We start from the raw sequence: 21,327 nt of genomic DNA on the forward strand, positions 1-21,327 counted from the left end.
TTGCGTGGGTAAGCGCGTTCGTTCATACCTCGTATGATAGACGGGAACGTATCATCTAACTAAATATACAGTGGGCCGACTGACGATCCGAAAATAGCTGGGTTACCTTATTTGTTTCTGACATAATGGTCATACATATGCTACTACGTATGTACGTAGATATACTATCAGCAACTACAGGATGATGACAGCATATCGTTATGTACAGAATGAGTCAATAAGAACTTTCATTTGAAATGAACAATTATTTGCTGCCGCGTATGACACGCCATTGATCCTTTTTTCATTATTCCTTATTGGAGGAAAATGTGAAGTAAAAACTTTCGATTTGGAATTTCACACCACCAGACGAACTTCGTTCATTCTAGGACACCCTGTGTTATATCTTATACTATATCTGTAGAGAGTGAACGAGTGAGAGAAGATTAATGATACTTTTGAACGATCTTCTTACTGTGGTATGGGAACAATGTGTATCAGTTCTAAAAAAAAAATGCGTGTCAATTTCTTAATTAACTTTAAGAAGCAAAAATTATTCAGAGCTTCCCAGGATCTTCTAACAAGAATAAAAGATGTTCGAATATGTTTCCACGTTTCGTATATTTATTAAAATTTCTATCAGATTCTACTTTTTATTTACAGTCTTTACTTGTATCTTTGTATATCAATTATGTATACTAGAAAATATGTACATTATAACGTTTACTACTTCGTCAAATTGAAATAGTTCTTTTTAACGTGAAAATATCTGATGGAATGATTTTATTTTACGGCCCATTTGTTTCTGGGTAAGAGACGTCGAGTTACCGGTACATTCGATAAAATGCCGATATCGGTTCACCGACCGATATCAACGCGTATTCACGTTCGCAGTTCGAAAACTACGACGTCACTGTTCCCATGGAAACTGGAGAGGTGGAAAACGATGACGTCACGGACTGCGGAGGCCAGGGATTCGGCTGACGGCATAAGGTCGGTGCACTCGCCGTCGCATGCTGCATCTGGCATGCATCTGTGCAATGACGTCACTACATCATTTTCTTCCCCCCCCCCCCCAAATGTTTACCTCTATCCATGGACGCTCAATATTCAAAAATAACACTGTTTTCGTTCCGAATAAAATCCTTGTTACACGCTAAGCTTTTTCCGATCTTTCATTGTTTGGTACCAAAAACATCTCGTGAAAGACACGTTAAATCAGTTGTATTATACACTGCGATCGTGAATGTTATAACAAAAATGAATACAATATTTCATATAGTAATAATTGTTAATAAATACTTAATGCAATATATGATATAATGGTTGATACAATAATTCATATACTAATTGATACCGTATTTCCAGTATTATAGATGTAAATTATTACGTACAAGTACAACGAATACAATAGTTGGCATACAAGTAATTGATACGATCCTTCACTTCATGAAGGATATAATATTTTATGAAATATTTGATAAATGGTTGATGGAATTAAAAATAACATTAATAACTAACAATAAGCTGTGAAGCTTTATGCAAAATAAAATATTCATGGTATCTGTTTAAAAGATGTTTTATATAAGGATTTGTTCGACCATTTAAACATTAAAATATTCATTTAGCTTTTGATATTCTAATAAAATTGCATTTTGTTTATTATCAATCCTGTTAACATGAGTCGAATTCTTTCAGCTTATTATTAATTTGATTCATAATAATGTCTTGCGAAAAACACGAGATAAATGATTTTTTACCAAGAGGTTTAAACTTCAAAAACAAGCGATACATGCACCAACCTAATACACATTTCGAATCTCACCACAGCCGCTTCTTCGAACATAAATAAACAGATATTCTCTTTAGAAGCGTTGTTTTTCTAGATAGGCGCCAGGCTTTTCTTGAAAAATAAAGTACGAGGTGTATAGTGTGGCAGGATATTAGGTGGGAGTTGAAGAATTTATAAGATCGTAAAAGCATTGGGAATCATTCATCCGAGATGGATTCGTAAATCAGTGATTCCGGGAAATAAAATGTGCCGCCTACTGCAGGTGAAATTTTATTTTATAGAGGCATAAAACAATTTTCGAATTCCCAGATATTTTAAAACGAATCGTCCTCTGGCTTTCAATTTGGACGTTCGCACAGATTCTTCGTGCAACAATTGAGGGTTTAAAAAACATACCTTTAAATTGAAGTTTCCTGAATCCTTTTTAATCTTATATCTATAATTTGCGTCATTAGCATACGCACAGTTTAGCCATCATCAAAGTAGTTACATCAGGATCAATCAACATGATGTATTATTCTTTGTTTCTTGATTTTACTACTACATCAACCATTATATGAAACATTATTAAATATTATAGTAAACATTACAACATTTATATGTAATATTCATGTTTATTANTTCTGATTTATTTATCAATAGATATTTTTATTGACAGCGAGAGTCGAATCGCTTAGTTTAATGGATTAAAAGTAGATAACTATTTTTTTAGTTAATGCTTCTGTTTTGAAAGCATCTATCTGTACTCTTTTAACACTAACTGTACCATTTTTTATATACTTTATTACCAACGGTTCATCGGAGAGCTAATTAATTATAAAAGATTCACAAAGCGAAAGTTTATGCGACAAGCGAAGCACTCGACAGTGTCGTTAGGTAAGACAATCGAGGTCGGACAGACGCTTTAAAAGCGTAATAAAGGAAAGAGATTAGGTCGACTCGGTTTAGTAGAGCTCTCTTTCTTCGCGAGACGTTCCTTTAATTTCTCGGTCCAACTTGTTTCTTTTTCCTTGCCATAGAAAAAATACGCTCCAAGCATAGCCAGCCGGAGGCTCGGTAAACATTATCCTGTTACATACTACTAAAACTCCGTGGAAGCGGACACGCGCAAACAAGGGAAGAAACGATCCGAAGAAAAAAGCCATGCTGCGTTCTTGCTGTAGCTATTACTACCGCTGCTTCTGGTACTGCAGCGTGGGATTGCATAGTCAATTTCGTAGAAAACCTCTATTTCGTCTTCTTTCCACGGCCTCCATCGATTTCTTACTACGAGAAAAGAAAATCCACGCGGCGTGCTCGCCTTTGACGGTTCTACCTTGATACCGATGATATTCCTTTTATATCCTTTTTCTTCCTTCGACCTCTTGTGATATTCGCATCCCTCAGAATCTTCGCATACCGAAGACGTTTGTATCGCTATTACCATGCGAAAGGATTTCGGAATTTCGTTAAATCGAGCTTCCGCAATATTGTGCAATCTTTTTTTGTGACCAATTCACGCAGTCGAGGTCGCATTGTTGGCTCGTAGATTTCCGTGGATGAATGCTGGGTCGATCCTTTTCGATTCTTTTGGGGATTACTGACTCATAAGGATACGATACGATATGAGTGATAATGTGAATTACACATATTTATTTCGTTCTACGGTCTTTCTCATTCGACAATTTTCATAAAGAAGCTTTTTCACTTGTACTATATCCTCAGACCATTATGAAGAGACAAACCTTGTATCATCGTACACAAATCGTATAATAAATCGTGTCCAAGAAAACAAAGAAAGTAAATGAATTGTTTCAATAAAATCGTATTTCAAATAAAAGAATATCGTACACAAATCGTATAATAAATCGTGTCCAAGGAAATAAAGAAAGTAAATGAATTGTTTCAATAAAATCGTATTTCAAATAAGAGAATAGAAATGATTTTTGTGCAATAATTTTAATAGAAAGTGAGCTTTTTTTAAAGTTACCAAGTTTTAAAATTAGAATTTGACATCGTGAAAATTTACAAAATTTCATAACACTGATTAGAATATCCGAGATTTTACGCAAGTTTTGAATAAATAAAAGGAAAAGTCTCTCTCTTATTTTCCCGTGTTCTACATACGCGAACCACAATGTTGCTGTTAAATTCTGTCACCAATCTAATTTTATATCGACATGCGTTTGACGTTTTATCGTTGTTTGCCAGCTCAGCTGTCCAATCCCGAACACTTTACCTACTTCATTAGCACAGAATTTCATGACATTCAACGCAGTTAATGACTAGACTGCGAATTTTATGCATTATTAGGAAAATTGAATACGTAGAAAATGTAAAAAGTGCATGAACTTGTAAATTACTTTCCATTTCATCAATTCATGTTTCTTTCTACAAACAAAGAATGTTGAACAGTAATTTTCGTAACACATGTACATATTGTATTGTGGCGATAGCCTTGATTATATGAGGAAGGATTTTCTTCGCATGTTCTTAGACTAACTAAGTTTTTGTACAGTCCTTGAGACGAAGAACGCGGATGTGATAAAACATCTGCGTTGCAGACGATTTTCTCTTCGTTTTCAAAGGTTTAAGATTGTTTGTTGGCATACCCACGTATGGGAATTTTGTAGATTTAGGGGGTGAGGTAGACTCTTTCTTAAGGACGACACTTCGTGTTCGATCGCGTTAGAAGACAGATCTCACTTCATATGTAATTTTGTTATTCAGTAAATAAATTGTTATTGCAACTCAAATTTACTTTAATATCATACCCCATGAATATTCCAAAGTATACTTTAATACGTACATTTAAATATATTACTATTTCCTGATGTTTTTCAAAGTAATTTCTTATCTCGTCCCAGAGAACAAGGAAAGAAAGCAGTGTTATTTCTGAATTGCTAAACAGGGGAGGTACATATTTACCATGTTTTTGTTGGTAACTCACGGCAAGATATCGTTATTTATTAATGACAAAAAAACTGGACAACATGGTCTCAGATTATAACAAGAATCTCCATGTGTACCATCTCGCTTTAAGAACGAGCATTTTAATTATTATTTCCGTTTCTTTTCCGCGCTCGTTGCCTTAAATTCATTACTTAACTGGCGAGCTTTTATCAGATCTCGATGGAACGTCAAGCTCGTTTGCACTTGAGTCTAATGAAAGATTTCAAAAGGAAACGCGAAGGCAACGTATCAGTTTCCTTAGCCGAGTTTTCAACCGGAAACGGCACTTGCGCTAACAATAAGAAGAAACACGGAGCCGACTTATGTATTTGAGTCGGATGAAACGACGCGTTTGTTCAACGTGACCCCGTTTCCGACATTCAACCACGTTCTGGAGGAGGCTCCGCATGCAATTATTTTTCGAGAAGTTGCTACGCACGTGGCGGAGAAGCCCTCGCACCAATTTCCTACTCCTCGAATCGGACTGTTTGTGAAAAAAAGGGGATCGTCTGGGAAATCAAGCGGCGCAGCTAAGATTATGAAACAGTGCACGCCAAAAGACTTCGATGGGAACGTTTTGTAACAATAAATATTCCTTCTGAACGATCTATATCGTATATAACGTATGTACAATTACATATATGTATACGACACGTAACATGTATGATTTATTTTATATGGTTTATTACATGAATAATTGTATGACGTATGTACAATCATGCAAGCTTGTCCATCTATAAAGATACGCAACGGTATCACGGTACGAGGATGTGCTACAAGTGGATATGCGCCTAAAGACAAAACCGAGAGCTATTTAATTCAAGCGGTTGCTCGTCTTTTTTGTGATGGTTTTCAGTTTTCAGAAGCGACGTGGAACGAGCGTAATACGCTTCATCGAGCGTGAATAACTCGACATCGGTCGCCGTAATCGTTGCAAGTCGAGATGAGACGACCCAGAGAAAATGTAATATCCGAGAGATCTTTCGCCCCGTGAGGGCGGCGACTACTTGCCCTTATGCCTTTTGGTTTACGCTTCAACCGATGCTACATCTCTACCGTGACATATGATTCCGAACACGCCTAGTGAAGCTCACAAAAATGCTATTGGTGTTGGTTTCTTACGATTAATAATGTTGGATTTATATGTAATGACGAGAATTTATTGACAAACTATAAGCACTTATATACGACTTTTTTTCAACTGCTCTTCACCACGTGTACAACCAGCTATCAATATCTCCCTCTTTTGGTATAATATGTTTATTCGTTATTATTACAACATTGGAAGGCAATAATCAAATAATTTCGCAATAAAATGTACATAAATACTATCTTAATAATGCATCGTCGTGTTCATTATTAAGTCCAGGCACAATAATTGCAGCGCGGAGGAACTTCACCAAACGTTTAGTCACGCAGTCCTCGCATTACAATCAGACGTCTGACAGTCTCATACTGTTCGCATAGCTCGCTAGTTCCAGGAGCTGTTAATAAATTACGCACGCCGGAAGCGGGTCGTTTCTACGCAACCGGCGAGTTTAACATTCCCGGGTTAGACGAAATCAATCCCGAAAAAAGATACCGCGTAATCCGGTCAATCCACCTGCGGCTAAGCCTTTTCCCGTGGACGATGACGCGTTCGACCTCGCCTCCTCGTGGAACGCGCGCGGATCCAATCCTCTACCCTCTAGTTGGACTGCGTCACGGATGACGTCACGTAGTAGCTAGGCAACCGCACCCTTGCGGTCTACGAACACCCTCTTTTTCTACCTTCCGTTAGCAACCCTGTCTGTTCTTCCATCGCATCCACCTCCAAGCGTCCTTCTCCCATCCCAGCCTTCGGTTTGCCGAGGACAAGCCCGAAGGCCGAGCTTAAGCGAGAAAACTAAGTTTGCCTCGATAATCTTTCTTTAAGCTCAGAATCTTTAGAATAGGTATCTATCAATGTTTTTCGACGTTCGTTTATCGTACGACAATAGAATGTCTATTACGTGGGACACATGTGTTCATATAATTGAATGTTCACATAACGGGTGTTCATATAACGGAGGCTCGACTGTATTATAACACAATGTGCCTTTGATAAAAATCTGAAAAAGTCCTATACGTTAACTGTAGGAATTCTGTCTTCACAATTAGATTTATCTCGCTTGGAGCCAGTGAAACGATACACGGTGACGCTCGGTTCCGATTACTGTAATTTGATCTGGGTAGAATATCTGTGCGAAACAGTACTAGCATAATGACGGAAACCTTCTCTTTTTTAACAGTAGACTATCGATTTCTTGTATATGCACTTCTCCATTCAAATCCAAACTGATTGTTTTGGTATTTCTAATGTAAATGTTTCTTTATACGAATTTCTTTATTCAAAATACCTCTCTGATTAAAATGATACCACACATGATACAATTTCGATATTTACTTATACGACTTATTAATTAAATTTAAGTAAAACATGAATTATTAGCATTCATCATATATAAATAAACGTAATACAAATGTGTGATTTTAGCCATAAGAATATCATGAATACGATAAAAAGAATTTTCATTAAAAGAAAATGAAAAGCAATGAAGTTTCGCAACTGTTGTACTATTTTCTCTTTCTATTAACTCGATATATAGGTCGCAGGTTTTTATCTTGTGCTCGACACACAGTTCCTCTTACTCTTAGACGCGTTGTCCCATTCTACGACCGAGGCTTTCGGCAAGACATACAGAATTATTTATACGACAAGTATGACTCTCCGGACCCAGATTCTTCACGATACCGTATTATCAAGTTGTATGAAACGTCGTTCGCTTTGAACACAGCAATTGCAATTCTTGTAGAATATCATTTATTTCATTTAAATCAATTATCTCTACACCAAATCACTAAATAATTTCTGGATAATGATCGCCCATCCTAAATCCGTAAATTCGTTGACTGCTGCATTTACAGTTTAATTATGATGCTCGAGTAATTTGTTCGACTGCTACCCAATTGATTTTCATTAACTTTTATCATAGATATATTTCAACAAATATAGATCGAAGTGTACAAAACCAGTCAATGTTTCAATTATAACGTTGATTAATAATTGTGTCTCAATATCTTCTAATACAGTTGCTGTCTTTATTAGAATTTTTGCTGAAGTATAAATGATTTCTACTCAAATTAAACCATACTTAATTTGACTTATAATAGCAGACAATGAGAAAAACATTATAAGTAATTTTTATCTAGAAACTTAACACATTCTGTGAAGCGTGGGTCGTACACGTCCTACGCTGAACTTTCCGTTCAAATCATTTAGAATTCTCACTATAAAGCGAAGAATTTTTTAAAAATGTCAAGTCGTAAAAACAACTTTTTATTGCTTTGATCTAATACACCTTAAACGATACCCCCTTTTCTTGATAATTATGCTGTTTGCTCTATTACAAGAAATGTAAGGCATAAAACAGAAACAAAACTGTTATAGCGTGGGGCGTATGTACTTTACATGCACCAAGCTAATACTTATTTTTTTATTAACAAAAATGTGAGAGATGAAAGATAACTGTGAGATACGTGGGCGTTGATTAACGAACTCAAAAGAGAGAGGATGCCTCTCGACGGTCGACAGTAAATCATCGTGAATCGGACACTGCATTCACTGTTATTCCCCGTCAGTCAGTTCCTCGTCAAGTCTTTTTTTGCGGCAGCGCGATGCAACGCAGAGATCGCAATTGCATCATCGATACAACACCGTGATCGTAATTCTTGATATATGATGCTCCTGTCCAAACTTTCGAAACTGCTCTATTTTCAAAAAGAACATCGTGCTCGTGATTTGTACAGACAAGGTGGATCAATAAAAACTTCAAATCAAATTAAATTAAACAATTCTTTAATTTCAGTAACAGAAACTTTTCATATTTAACAATTTAACACTCAACAATTTTATATTCTAGACAGTACTAACGTGAGTCGTTTCCTTGTTGAAAACAAAACTAGCCAATTATTCGTATTTCGCAAGAAACGATTGTGAGTAGATTTCTGGCAACGTAGTGTACACCCGAACTAATCCACGAACACTTATATCTTTTTATGCTAAAACAATGTTTGTCCGTATGGAATCATACCGCCTCTGATATTAACCGAGCTTTAAAATCGGAGGAAAGAGCAGCCGTTTTGTTAACGAGCTAAAAATCCCTAAGGTAAAGGGACACAATGCGCGGTTAAGTAAATCGATAGTTCTATAAAGAGGCAAGCGGTGGCCGGGGCAAAATAACGGTTAATCGGTGTAAGAGCGAGAGAAATGGGGCAGAAGAGAAGGTCAGAGTAGTCGGAGGGTCAAGAGCAAAAGGGTATTTTTTCTTCGCAGAAATAACAGTCTTATAATAAATTAATACACGCGCGCGTCTCATCTTCCGTCGGCCACTTTGTGCCTCGCCCTTGGAGACTCGAGGAGCGTAAAAAGTTCATTTCTATGATTAATCGTTCGCGAGTCTCTCGTTCCTTGATCAAAACGTTAATCCGAGGGAACGGCGAGAAAAGTGAAATCATTCCCATGCAAAACGTTAGTTCCTCTTTAAAATTACCAACGTCGTCGCGAAGAAACGGTAAATTCCGACAATAGGCATTCGAGTTGTACGAACGGAAATGTTCAAGGAATCGCGTCTTCGTAGTTTACTCTGGGGAAATAATGCGGTACGCATTGAAACCGCAAATGAATGCGACTCAAGGGTTATTCGGTTGAAATGTATTCGCGTTCTCGTTCCACGTACGGCTGTGGCTGTGATCGCTTGAACGTGAGAGAAATTGTTAGATCTCTCGTTTACATACAACAGCCCAGCCAGAGATAAAGATCGCATAAACTACGCTCGGTTCTCCTTTTTTAAAAGTGCGAGGAAAACTTGAGCGCAAATATGAACAGGATGAGATACAACGGTTTAAATAATTAATAACTTTCTAGTTTACAGTCTAATTCTGTTTCGTTTACGCAGGAATTAAGTGTAATCGTTTTACGGCAAGGAAATATCTCTTTAGGGTCAAAATTGTTCTTTGAAACTCAATTCAACTTCCTTAATCTTCGGTTTATATAACCGGTATCTACTGTAAGTAATTTAATAATAACGTACTCATGTAAGAACTACTTGGTTCGTTAAAAAAATTCTACTTCTTGAAAGTATTAATGCGTTACACGTTTTTCTTTTCTTATCTTCTTTGTCGAAACTCTTATGAACTCTTTTTCAACAGTTTCAAACAAGTTTCCGCCTCGAGCATCATGCTATTCTTTCACTTCGTAGTATTACTGTTTCCATTTTTCTCCTTTGACACGAAAAACTTTCGAAGAGCTTGATTATATAGATATCGACTTAAGTCGCTAAAGTGGAAAATAAAATTGAACGGAGCGTTTGCTTTATTCAGTGGCTGTGATTCTAGTCGGAATCGTATACGCTCGGCAAAATACTTCAAATAAATCTAGAACCGGACGGAACGAAGAAATGAATTCATCGTGCACAAGAAACATCCCATATGCAACCGCTATAAGCAGGCAATTATCAGGTATTTACGTACAAAACCACCCGCGGTTATATCATTCAGAATTCAAGCTATATACTACGTTTACCCAATGTTGTTTCTAACAATATGGTCCAATCTGTGCTACGTAAACCAAGTTATTTTTTTATAACGATTCGTAACACAATTCGTATATACCAGAGATGGGAATTATGCGGTTTCAAATGTTACTTATATTTTAATGTATTGAATTACTTTCAAGCAAGAAACAAATGCAAATATTCTACTAACTTAAATTTTCTATCAGGTGTTAAAATTATTTACCGTATTATTGCTATGTTAGTTATTTATAACTTAATATTATTATTTTTCTATTGTGTTTCCTTATAAAGTAATAAATTTATGTAAAAATTCTTCTACTAATATTATTTTTACTTGAAGTGGTATTTAAATATGTGGTTGTTTATTAAAATTTAAAGATCTGGATGAATATATATATATGCTTAAACAAATAAAAATACCAACAGTGAAATATAAAATTTTTTTATTATTAATGAGGGCAACTGTATTTCTATGCACAGTAGAAACATAATATTATAAAATATACATATACATGACTGCCTATGTTCAACAACCCCTCGAACGATACATTGATTTTACGTACTCACTGTGCAAATTCCGTATTAAAGCCAGAATACTAAAACTTGCAACTGAACTACCGTTCAATCAGTCATTCGTGACATACTGAAAAAACAAAAATGAATCAGTTCCACGTTCCAGTGACTTGTGCATCCCCTTTCACCTACGGAGATCTAAAATCGTTGGAGTGAACGAAGAAGCAGAATAAACGCACGACGAAATGTAGTTAAGCTCGACATATTACATCGACTCGTTTGGTCACAATCAGCGGAGAACAATCTCTTAATCACTCGTTCAATCAGTCCGGAGTTTCTACGCTCGACTTTTCAGCCCCGCGTTTAAACTGAAAGTCGGAACTGTGCCACAAAATTAACGGAAATTAACATGATTCCCATCAACGTGCCGTGCTATTTTTCACACCGTCGCATCACGACGAATTCTGGCATCGAGCCGAAACAGAAACAATATTTCACAAGCAATCGGTTTTCATCGAACAGTATTTCATTCAGCATCCTGTGCCGAGACAATTTGATTCTCTCCAATTACCAGCTTTGTTTGTCCTCAATCGAATTTCAATCTGAATGACACATACAAACTCTCTAATTACGAGGACTAATTTTGTATCGAAGAAGCGACGGTTTTAGAATTTACAAGCCTACATCGGGGTGTTAGAAACTATAAAACAAGGGCCAGATTGATAAAGAATTGTCCTCACAACTAACGTTAAAGATAAGAGATCCTAAGATATGTGAAAACGATAGGAAAATAAAAACTCAATAATTATTCACTGAACTTTTGATTTATTGACTCAAATGAACACGTATATTATTGTACTATATTACAAAAAATCATAAAGATGTCGGACAGTCGGGAACCTTTCCTTGTGAGAGTGCTATGATGGGGAGTTGCTGTTCCAGATCCTTTCCCCCTGAAGGAAATGTCACTGACGATGAGTCCCACTCCAAACGACTGCCTTGGAATTCCGTTAGAAGGCAATACCGCCGGAAATGTCGAATTGCCGTGCAACGGTTTTAAAAAGAATCAACATATCCAATAGTTTCGAATTATTTAATAATTCTCGGAATAACTTTGGTTCGGAATCCGTTGCTTTGGAAACGCTTCAGGGAACGTCCCTTTCTGATCCGTCCCGTTCAGCTATCCGCTGCAGAGTGGTGGCTCCTGGCTGAATTTGTCTAATTGTCCGGGACGCGGTGTTGGCAACTTGATAATGGCTCAACTGGTTCAAACTTACTGCTCGTTGCGCGAAAACCTTGGTATCATCCTTGTTTACCACAGTCTTTGGTGTTCGACTCAACGGTTTCGACTTGTCCTAACTTTTTCTACCGTATAAGAAATACAATCGTGTACCGAATTATTCCAGGTCGAGCGAGGCTCTCAAACCTGTACTAAATTTCTAACTAACAATGGACGAAGTAGACACTTCTTGTCTTGTGAAGCTGTAAGCTCTTTACAAAGAACATACGCTGGTTTAATTTTTTTTAAATCCTCACTGTCATCTTACAATGTTTTTACTTATAGTAGACTAGATTTTAACAATTTTCTAGTTTTATCATATCAAACCTCCACACTTTGGAGACATGTAATCTGAGTTAAAGTATTGAAGAATTGAATACTTTGCACGCACCAGATTTCGCGGCGGCCCCTTTGTCCCAAATAAATTGGATTTCGATATCGACGGCCTCTGCACTTTGACAGTTGGCATAGAGAGAAAAAAGGCATTGAACGTGTGACAACTTTCACGCAGATTCGATCGAACCTCGCCTCGACCTCTTTGGAAACGAACTTTCAGTTTAGCCCGTCGATTATCTCCTATCTAGAGCACACTACCGTTTAACGTGACATGTCCAACGTTCAACTTTTCAACGCTTTTCTAGAACTATCAATCGTATTGAATGACTGATCTATGTTATTTAATTTTCAAATAATTTGACACTTTTACTTGGCCTATCGATTTATCTATGTATTATATTTTTAAAAAAAGTAAGTAGTTAAAGATTTATCGCTATATCATTTTTAATTATTGGTTGCAGGCACCTGCTTTCCAGTTAAAGATTAACTTCATCTTTATAGAATAAGTATGTTAACGAACTAGATAGATCTATCAACCAATGTTTCTTTCGGGCTTTAATATCGTATTACAATCTCTGTTACCAACAGATTACGGAAAGTAATCCTACCCCTTGTTACAGTAGGAAATCCAGTAATGTATTATAAAAATGGCTAAAACCTGATTAATAAATTAGTAGAAAGAAATCATGGCATATTTATTTCACAATCCTTGACCCACATGACCAACCTCGGAGGTCGTTACCCGAAATCAGTGGTCACCCCTTTTTAAATGACGCGGAAGATTATGCACAATTATCGATAAATAGAGGAGGAGCAAATATGTAAATGAGGAACCACACCCTCTTTGAATTGGTGAATAATGTTGCGCGCAGGCCGTTTGATCAATTCCGTTCGGAAGCGAGTGGGTATAGTATAATTCGGGCGGACATATTCTTCAAATCATTCAATTGACGATCGTCGATTATTACCTCTGTTCCATAATAATAGTAACAAGTGAGCATTTAAACGGGAATTATTGGCGAATGCAGCTGTAAGCGATCCTAATTGCAAGTTTAAAAGGCAGTAATGAAATTATTGAAAAATCCAGAAGCTATCTAAACACTCAAAATAAAAANTGTTGCGTTTTATATTTATTTTCTATTGCTATTATTACTATGTAACAAATTAAAGTCATAGACTGTTACTATTATTATGGGACAGAGGGAATCTATCCCTTTTATATGTTGATGTGTTTTGCATAGTTAATAACTAAATGTGTAGCGGGGTTCTGTTCGGAGACAAGGATTACAGCGATTCTGAACAAAAATATCAGTTTATTCACATTATAGGTTTCTCCGCTTCGCTTCCGGTTTTAATTAATTATACAGAGACGTCCGGGATATTTCTGTATTCTTTTCGCGAGGTGACCGGCGGATATTCCAGCCGTTCTTTCCTACTGAGAACGATCCAGGTTACCTCACCTCCGTACTCTCCTTTAACACGAAATATTCCTACTCCTGGAAGGCCACCGGTGGTTAATCCAACCTTTCTCTCTTCTCCACGAGAAGGGACCTGAAAATCTTATACTAGCATTCACAGGCGTCTGGATGACGTCCCCTGTACTCTATTCATGGTTTGGCGTCCGGCAGATCTTCCAGCCGTTCTTTCCTTCAAGGATTAACCCAGGATAGTCCCTGTACACTCCTGACTGCAACGGGCATCCGAAAGTCAAACTTCGTACTCTCTCTCTCTCTCACACACAAACACATAGGTGGGCGGCCGATGGTTTACCTCGTTGTTTCCCAACAGAGTAAGCAAGAGTTTGCTTGTACAGTTGCTTCTTATAATAGTCACGCGTTGCTAGTGATTCGGTTAATTAACAATCCATGTCGTTAGAGTCGTTGGCGTGATTTTACAAATTGGTATTTTCGGCGGTTGGTTATTTTCATAGTCGTTACAAATATAATATTTGATGTATGAATGATGCGGAATTCAAAGCAAAAATTAAAAGTTTTCATTCTGAAAGTTTGGCTCATTCTTAGGAAAACAGAAGACACAATCATATCCCTCTTGTTCTCCAATATTACTTTATTAAGTAGTAGTTCCCTAATTCATCACTATTTATAAGACAGAGGATGTTCGAATCAGTCTTAATTTCTAGTTTCTGCGTGGTAGTAAGACACAAGAGTCCATGTGTGAAAGGGTTACTCGTATATCTCGTCTGTGATGTTACTGTTACTATTACTATTACTTTAGGGTTGATATCGCTTATGTAGATAATATTTCAAAAAAACGTAAAGAGCTGTTGGTAGAAACGGATTAATTTTGTTTAATTTTTTTCTCCAGTAGAACGATAGTAGCAATGGGAATGCTGATTTGTTGCGCTCAATGGCGTGAACTACTGCTAAAGATGTAAGCTGCTTTGTCAATCAACCGAATTTCGGTAGATAGGAACAATCGTATTTCCACAGAGAAACATTATCGACGTGTTACGGCTGTACATACATACATACATGTGTAGCGGTAGCGGTGTAGACCGTCGCTACTGTTAATACTCACGTTAGGTAACTATACATAGACATTTCTCCGAATAATCGGGTCGAGTAATGGCAGAAATATGTGATCAAACGGGCCGAAATAAACTAGTACGTGGTCGAAGTTCTTCCGTAATTACGAGCCCTACGTAGACATTCCTATCCGAACAGGCATTCGTCTATGTTTTCCTCCTTGCTGCGTTCGATTCTCTGCACCTCGAATTCAAGTTTTCATCAACTCAATTAAACGATTTACGGATTCCACCACCGACTTAAATGAGAACATCTATCCTACTTAAAAAATGGTCAGAAGAGACAATTTATTTGAAAATTAATATGTGTGAATTAATTCAAACATCCTTCATATTACACGACTAATTTTTATTTTATATAGGTATACATTCTTATTATCGAATTATCATAAATGATTTTGAGAACATCACTGGCATTATTTAATGATTGTAAATTCTTAGCATAATTAATCTCGAAATTTGGATCAAATTGTTTCATTATTTAGCAGCATATTGATGACTAACAGAAGATGGAACTATGATTCTAATTCGATTCCTCTATCGGTGTAAATTGCATATTTCTTAACAAACAGTTAATTCGTACATGACAAATTAATTAATAGCGTATATTCTAGGAAAGCGTGACAGAGCAAATTGAATTCTCTCAGTAGTGGGTAAAGTGGAAATTTGAGGTCGATCGTGACCAACACGGAATAGTTAACCACGTCTGGCATGTTCAATTATGACTCGCGACCGGTGCGGTGATCCATAGAAAGGGTTAAAGTGTCCTATCACTCCTATCATGTTGGGATCATGGAATTTGTACAGCTCTTGTAGCTTGTTCCACTATACCTACTTCTCCCTTTCTTGAAATTCCAGAGAAAATTGATGAAAACCATTACCCTAGCTTCTATCTGATGCTTGCAGGAATTACTATTTCTTATTCTGCGAAATCTCTATTTTTTGTTTTATTCTTATTCCATTTATTCCATCATCAAAAGCTGCTTGTACATCCAATTAGGAAATGACTCTTTTAATTTACGATTTCTAAATGGCCGAGAAATGTTGTAGCATGAAAATGTCGAATTTATTAATGCGGCAACATTTTCAAAAATAATTAAAGCACTCCTGATTTTATTATTCAGTGACTATAGACTCTGTTGACTGAAATATCGTCTTTATTATGTCCAGAGCTAACGTTTGTAAGGAAACTCCTGAACATTTAGTAGGAATAATTAAATTCTAGAATTTAATACAGAATTAATTTAACTCGCCGTGCAATTTTATATTGTTCTGAAGAAACTTTAAACACCTGAAATTGTTTTCTACTGCTTTTTCTTCCCAGAATCCTTCTGTAGTAAATTAATTCATTCTCTGCGAGGAAAGAGATTCGAATTACATTGACGATCGCTTAGTTCCGGCGGCGGATGTTTTTCCCTCTGAGAGCGAAGGCAACCCTGACTATTCCTGACGGACTTCTTTCTCACTCAGCCAGCTTCCCTGGATAAAGCCGGCCAGCAATTTCGCGCAATCAAAGAATTTCCTCCTTTATTTATATCCGTATGCGCGTGTGCACAATATAAAAACAAAAGGAAATAAATTGTATTTTACCGGAACAGCCAGCGAATTCCTCTTTGGGTATCAATTTTTTTCCTCACAGATTATTTCAGCAGGAAAGATATGATTTTTATATGACCGGAGCGTTTGTAACATGTCGACGGCAAAGAGGATTAATTTAGAAAAAAGGAAGAATGGAGAAAATAGCCAATATCGGTGCTGTGATATAGTCGGTTGTGAAACACTTGTAGAGTGCACGTTATAAATGGTACTCGTGAAAGAAAAGTACATATACCTAATATAAAGACGGCGAGAAGCGAGTACGACGTAAGAAGGATCGTTATCCTGCTGGTCGGATGACGATGTATACTCGTCTTTCACGGTTTTGCCCGTGGCATGACGCGCAACCCGACAATACATCAGCCAAGAAACATTATCAGCAATCTTGTCAACTATGATATCAACCTTCCCTCCGTGTTCATAGTTTTATCATCCCGCCCAGGATCGACATCATAAAGTGATCAATTATGTTAACAAACGATCATGGTTCAACGAAACATTTCCTCTGATAAATTTAATAAATATCTGAAGACTAAATCGGGGATGCTTTTTCATTTCCTAATAATTCCACGTAAATTTGCAGTATAGGCCTTTCGAAAGAACAGTCGATATGTGTATTAGTTAGGAGTTAAATCACTTCAAGCAATGTTGTTTGTAATAAAAAGTAAAATGACAGTAGTTCAAGTATAGATGATAGAAATCTAAAGTTACCTACTTTCAGTATCGAATTTCTTCTAAAAATGTACATAAACGTAACAAGAGATAACAAACCTGTCGGTAAACAATGGACTAATCTAGTAGAAAAATAGGATTACTGACGTTACAACATATCAGTAACGAGAAGTAAATTTGTTATTATAGATACATTTAGTAGGACGAAACTATTTTATCATTAATAATAGCGAGGTACATTTTTCATTTACATCGTTCACAGTTAATAATCAGTTCGATTCTACTATCAGAAGTTAAATAAATAATTTCATTACTTTCACACGCGGTCGCGAGTTGAATACATTACCAGTTCGAAATAATAGATTCGTATGTATAATACATACAAAGACAGTAGGTATTTATGTATGTAATACACGTGTATATGCAACACATCGGCCAGTATAAACTCGCAATAACTCGCACCTGTTCGCGCGGATTCAGACGTATTCCAACTATAATGGTCACAAGAATAGTTTGTGATTTTATGAGACGCGTGTTTCCTCGATGTATTCGCGTGTGTGGATGTCCTCTATACGTCTATTCTTCCTATCTCGTTTCCCCTATAAATACCATTCTACCCCAGTCCTATCGAACAATGCAATGAAGCGACGAAAGCTGCAATGTTCTACGAAACGTACTCTTATACGTACTACTATATTGTATTAACTCAGAAAAATCTATCCAGAAAGAGTCATGTCAGAAGAAAATAAAAGAATCCTCTATACATATAATGATTTTATTAAAATAACGAAAACTTGACTATATTTGATGATTTCACTACTTCGCAGAGCTTATTTTGTTGGACTTTAAAATCTATTGTATAGAGGAAAAAAGTACTAAGACATTTTATTATAATTATTCGCAATGGAGGTAGAGAAGAGAGGTAAATGATTGAGAAATTCGTTATCTATGATTGTATCATGTCACAAATGCATCCATATATGTACACTGGGAGTTTACGATCCTTTGATGTACCGCTCTCGAGTGGACGTTGTTCGCTGTTCGTAAAAGTGTTCATGCTGTCGTTGAATAGGTATATGTACGTATGTATGTATATGAAATATGAATACGACCACGCAACTTTTTTTACGCGGAGAATTCCATGGACATGTGGCTTTTAAGTATTTATTGTTGTTTTATATTCTGTTAATATTCCGACCTGATGAAACTCACATACTTACACATATACATGGTATAAATACGTTATTAATCGTTAAAAAATTTTACTCTCGTCTTTGTAATAGTACATACAGTGACTCCCATTAATATTCAGACACATTTCAAAACGGAATAAAATTTTTAATATTGAGCCAACCAACTTAATTTTCTGTGGGCTTTTAAAAGGCTTAGTTTACTATATAATATGTAACAGACAATTAAAACAAATTGCTATTCGTCAAAATCCGTTTTGATTCCGATTTATTAAAGAAATGAAAATTATTCCGTTTTGAAATGAGTCCGCATATTAATGGATGTCACTGTACATATTGCTTCATTCTATTTCATCATTTACATTTATTGCGTTTAATAGTTACTGTAATTTGAAAAGAATTAGTAGTAAAAAAAATTATTAAATCAGTAATCTCTTTAAATTGAAATTAATACAGCGTGAAAATGTATAAATGTATGTAATCAATTGCATATTCGCCCGGTAATAAGCCATTCGATACTCCCATTGGAACAACGACTGAGCAAACTGCTGATGCACCAACTGGAAAAAATCGATTATCGTACAGTGGAGTTCGATAGAAGATGTTTGTGTATGTACGTATCTGTGTACATACACAGGGGAAAAATTGCGGTGACGATTTTGTCGCATCTGTCCCATATGCATTGCCGTTTCATTTCACGAGCAGGAATTCGCGGAAAAATGCGGATAACGAACGCGCTACGTTACATACATGTATATGTATATTGCGCGTCAGTACAAATTTAGTACACTCATGCACGAGAACTTTTTCGACGATTGCGCTTGAGCTAAAAAATAAATGAAAAGTAACGTAGTCACAATTTCATCACTGTGAATGAAAGCTTTTAAACGCACATAGACGTATTATTCGATTGTCCGGTACTCGATTCCATTTTCGCGCTGACACTATAATGTTCACTCGTCCAATAATTTTTATTTATGCTCGTTCGAGTAAAGAAAGAACTGTTGTTTTCCCAAAACAAACAAATCCTCAACCAGCTCATTACAAATTTCAGTTGAAATAGAAGGGTTTGTGACAGTCATCATAAATTCATTTAAAGAAAAGGAAGCAGATTAATTAATAGCCACTGTCGCAATAGTCGTAGATAGAGAATTATTTGAAAAAATAGAACAGAGACACTCCCTAAGTGCAAAAACATAATGAATTCTTCTAATTCAGATTCACTCATTTTCTAGCAAGTTAACTACTGATCTCCGAAACTGATAAGAATTAATGAGAAATGATAATCGTGAGTACGTCACGAAGCGAAAAATAAAATGAAATGAAATAAAAGCTTATCACTATATTAACAAGTTTCAACTGCGTTTCGTTATTCCTTCTCATAATCTGCAAATGATTTCCAAATCGGAAAATATTTTACGATAATTTCCTCTCGAACCGACGAACCGTTAATTCTATCGATAAATTATTGAGAAGGGAGATGTTTTATTTCAATTATAACGGGGCCGGGCAATCATTCGATTATAGAGACATTATAAAGGCGGATAGCGAAAAAGTGAAATCGGATTAAAGGATCGATGCAGCAGCCAGATTTAATAAGCGAATAAAACAGCTGCTGGCTCAGCTCAGCAGCTGAAACTGGGCGAATTTCTGTTCGACTTACCCCGTCGGGGTGATATTTCGATGTACCGCTGGGCGTCGTATTCGATCCACAGAATTCGGTGAGGACATCCTGTAGCTTTCGCGTGGAATCTGAAACAATCAAGTTGAAAGCAACCATGACTTCCTATTTTCTGTGCGTAGCAGCTACAATAGAAAACTTCCCAGAAATGATTATAATGGCCGAAGTGCTATTCTGCCTGTTTGTTAAACTGAACAAATAAGAACTATCAATTTACTATTACAGTTTTTATATTTAATTCAGTTGATCAGAATGAATGAAGCAAGGAAATTTTAATACAAAATTAATGAGTGTATCTACAATCTACATACGCAGGTATCGATTATTAGAAACGTGATATAAATGTATTGTGTAGATAAAACTTCAAATTCGTGTGACGTAACACAAATAAAAATCGAAGCTTGTTTTGATTTTTCGACTTACATCATTTCGTGATAAACGACACTGTATAATAAAAAGGAGCCTTGCAATGACACACTCTTTTAGGAATACCACGCGACGAAACTTTTTACGCATTGAAAAACTGAAACGCTGTTTTTTCTCTCTCCTCACGATTATCCACAGTGAAAGAAAACTGTTTGTCCGGATTCAAATAGATGCGGAATTCAGTGTTTCGCTAACGAGCCAAAACGAATGTCGACAGTTTGCAGTGGCAATTAAAAACGATATCGGCGACGCCGCTTAACGTCGAGTGGGATCGACTGTTCTCAACGGATAGTCAGGCAACGAATGGGAGGAAAAAAGGAAGATAAGAGGCGCGCGTTCGGTTTATTGGCCGGGTCTGATTCTGAGGAAGACGAAGAGAGGACCGAGAGTGGAGAGCGGAAACGACGATCGATCGGGCATCTGGGATTCGGTTGTTTGCAGAGGAAACAACGTCGATAAATTGACTAATAATAGGAGACCATTGGCCTAATCTACCGGCGTCGACGTCATAATGCACTTAACGGACAGGATATTTTTGGACGGAGACTATTTTCGGGACGATTGACGAGAACGATGATAGATCGCGCGCCAACGTTCCAGTCCAGAAATTCGCGTTTCCGCCTGAAAATCGGCCGCCGGAAAAACGGAAATTGACGCCGCGTTCTGTTAAAAAATGAGAAATTCGCGCCTCGAATCCAAATATTAGGTTTTTGTATACGAAATCTCTTTTCCGGATATACCGTTATACATATACAGCTCGTATAGAATATCATATACTAGTTTCAAACAATGT

General features: G+C 36.6%; 1 protein-coding gene across 1 annotated transcript in view; it reads right to left on the minus strand.

The window, feature by feature from the left end:
• The window catches only part of Dgk (diacyl glycerol kinase 1), a 79,943-nt gene that overhangs the window by 29,525 nt on the left and 29,091 nt on the right, over positions 1-21,327 (minus strand). The window contains exon 3 of the mRNA XM_018033631.2: positions 20,091-20,179. Within this exon, the coding sequence (XP_017889120.1) occupies positions 20,091-20,179 (89 nt within the window). The remainder of the gene's footprint in view (positions 1-20,090; positions 20,180-21,327) is intronic.

This window comes from Ceratina calcarata, unplaced genomic scaffold (genome assembly GCF_001652005.2).
Source record: "Ceratina calcarata isolate Rehan_Ccalc_2016 unplaced genomic scaffold, ASM165200v1 scaffold72.2, whole genome shotgun sequence".
NCBI lineage: Eukaryota > Metazoa > Arthropoda > Insecta > Hymenoptera > Apidae > Ceratina > Ceratina calcarata.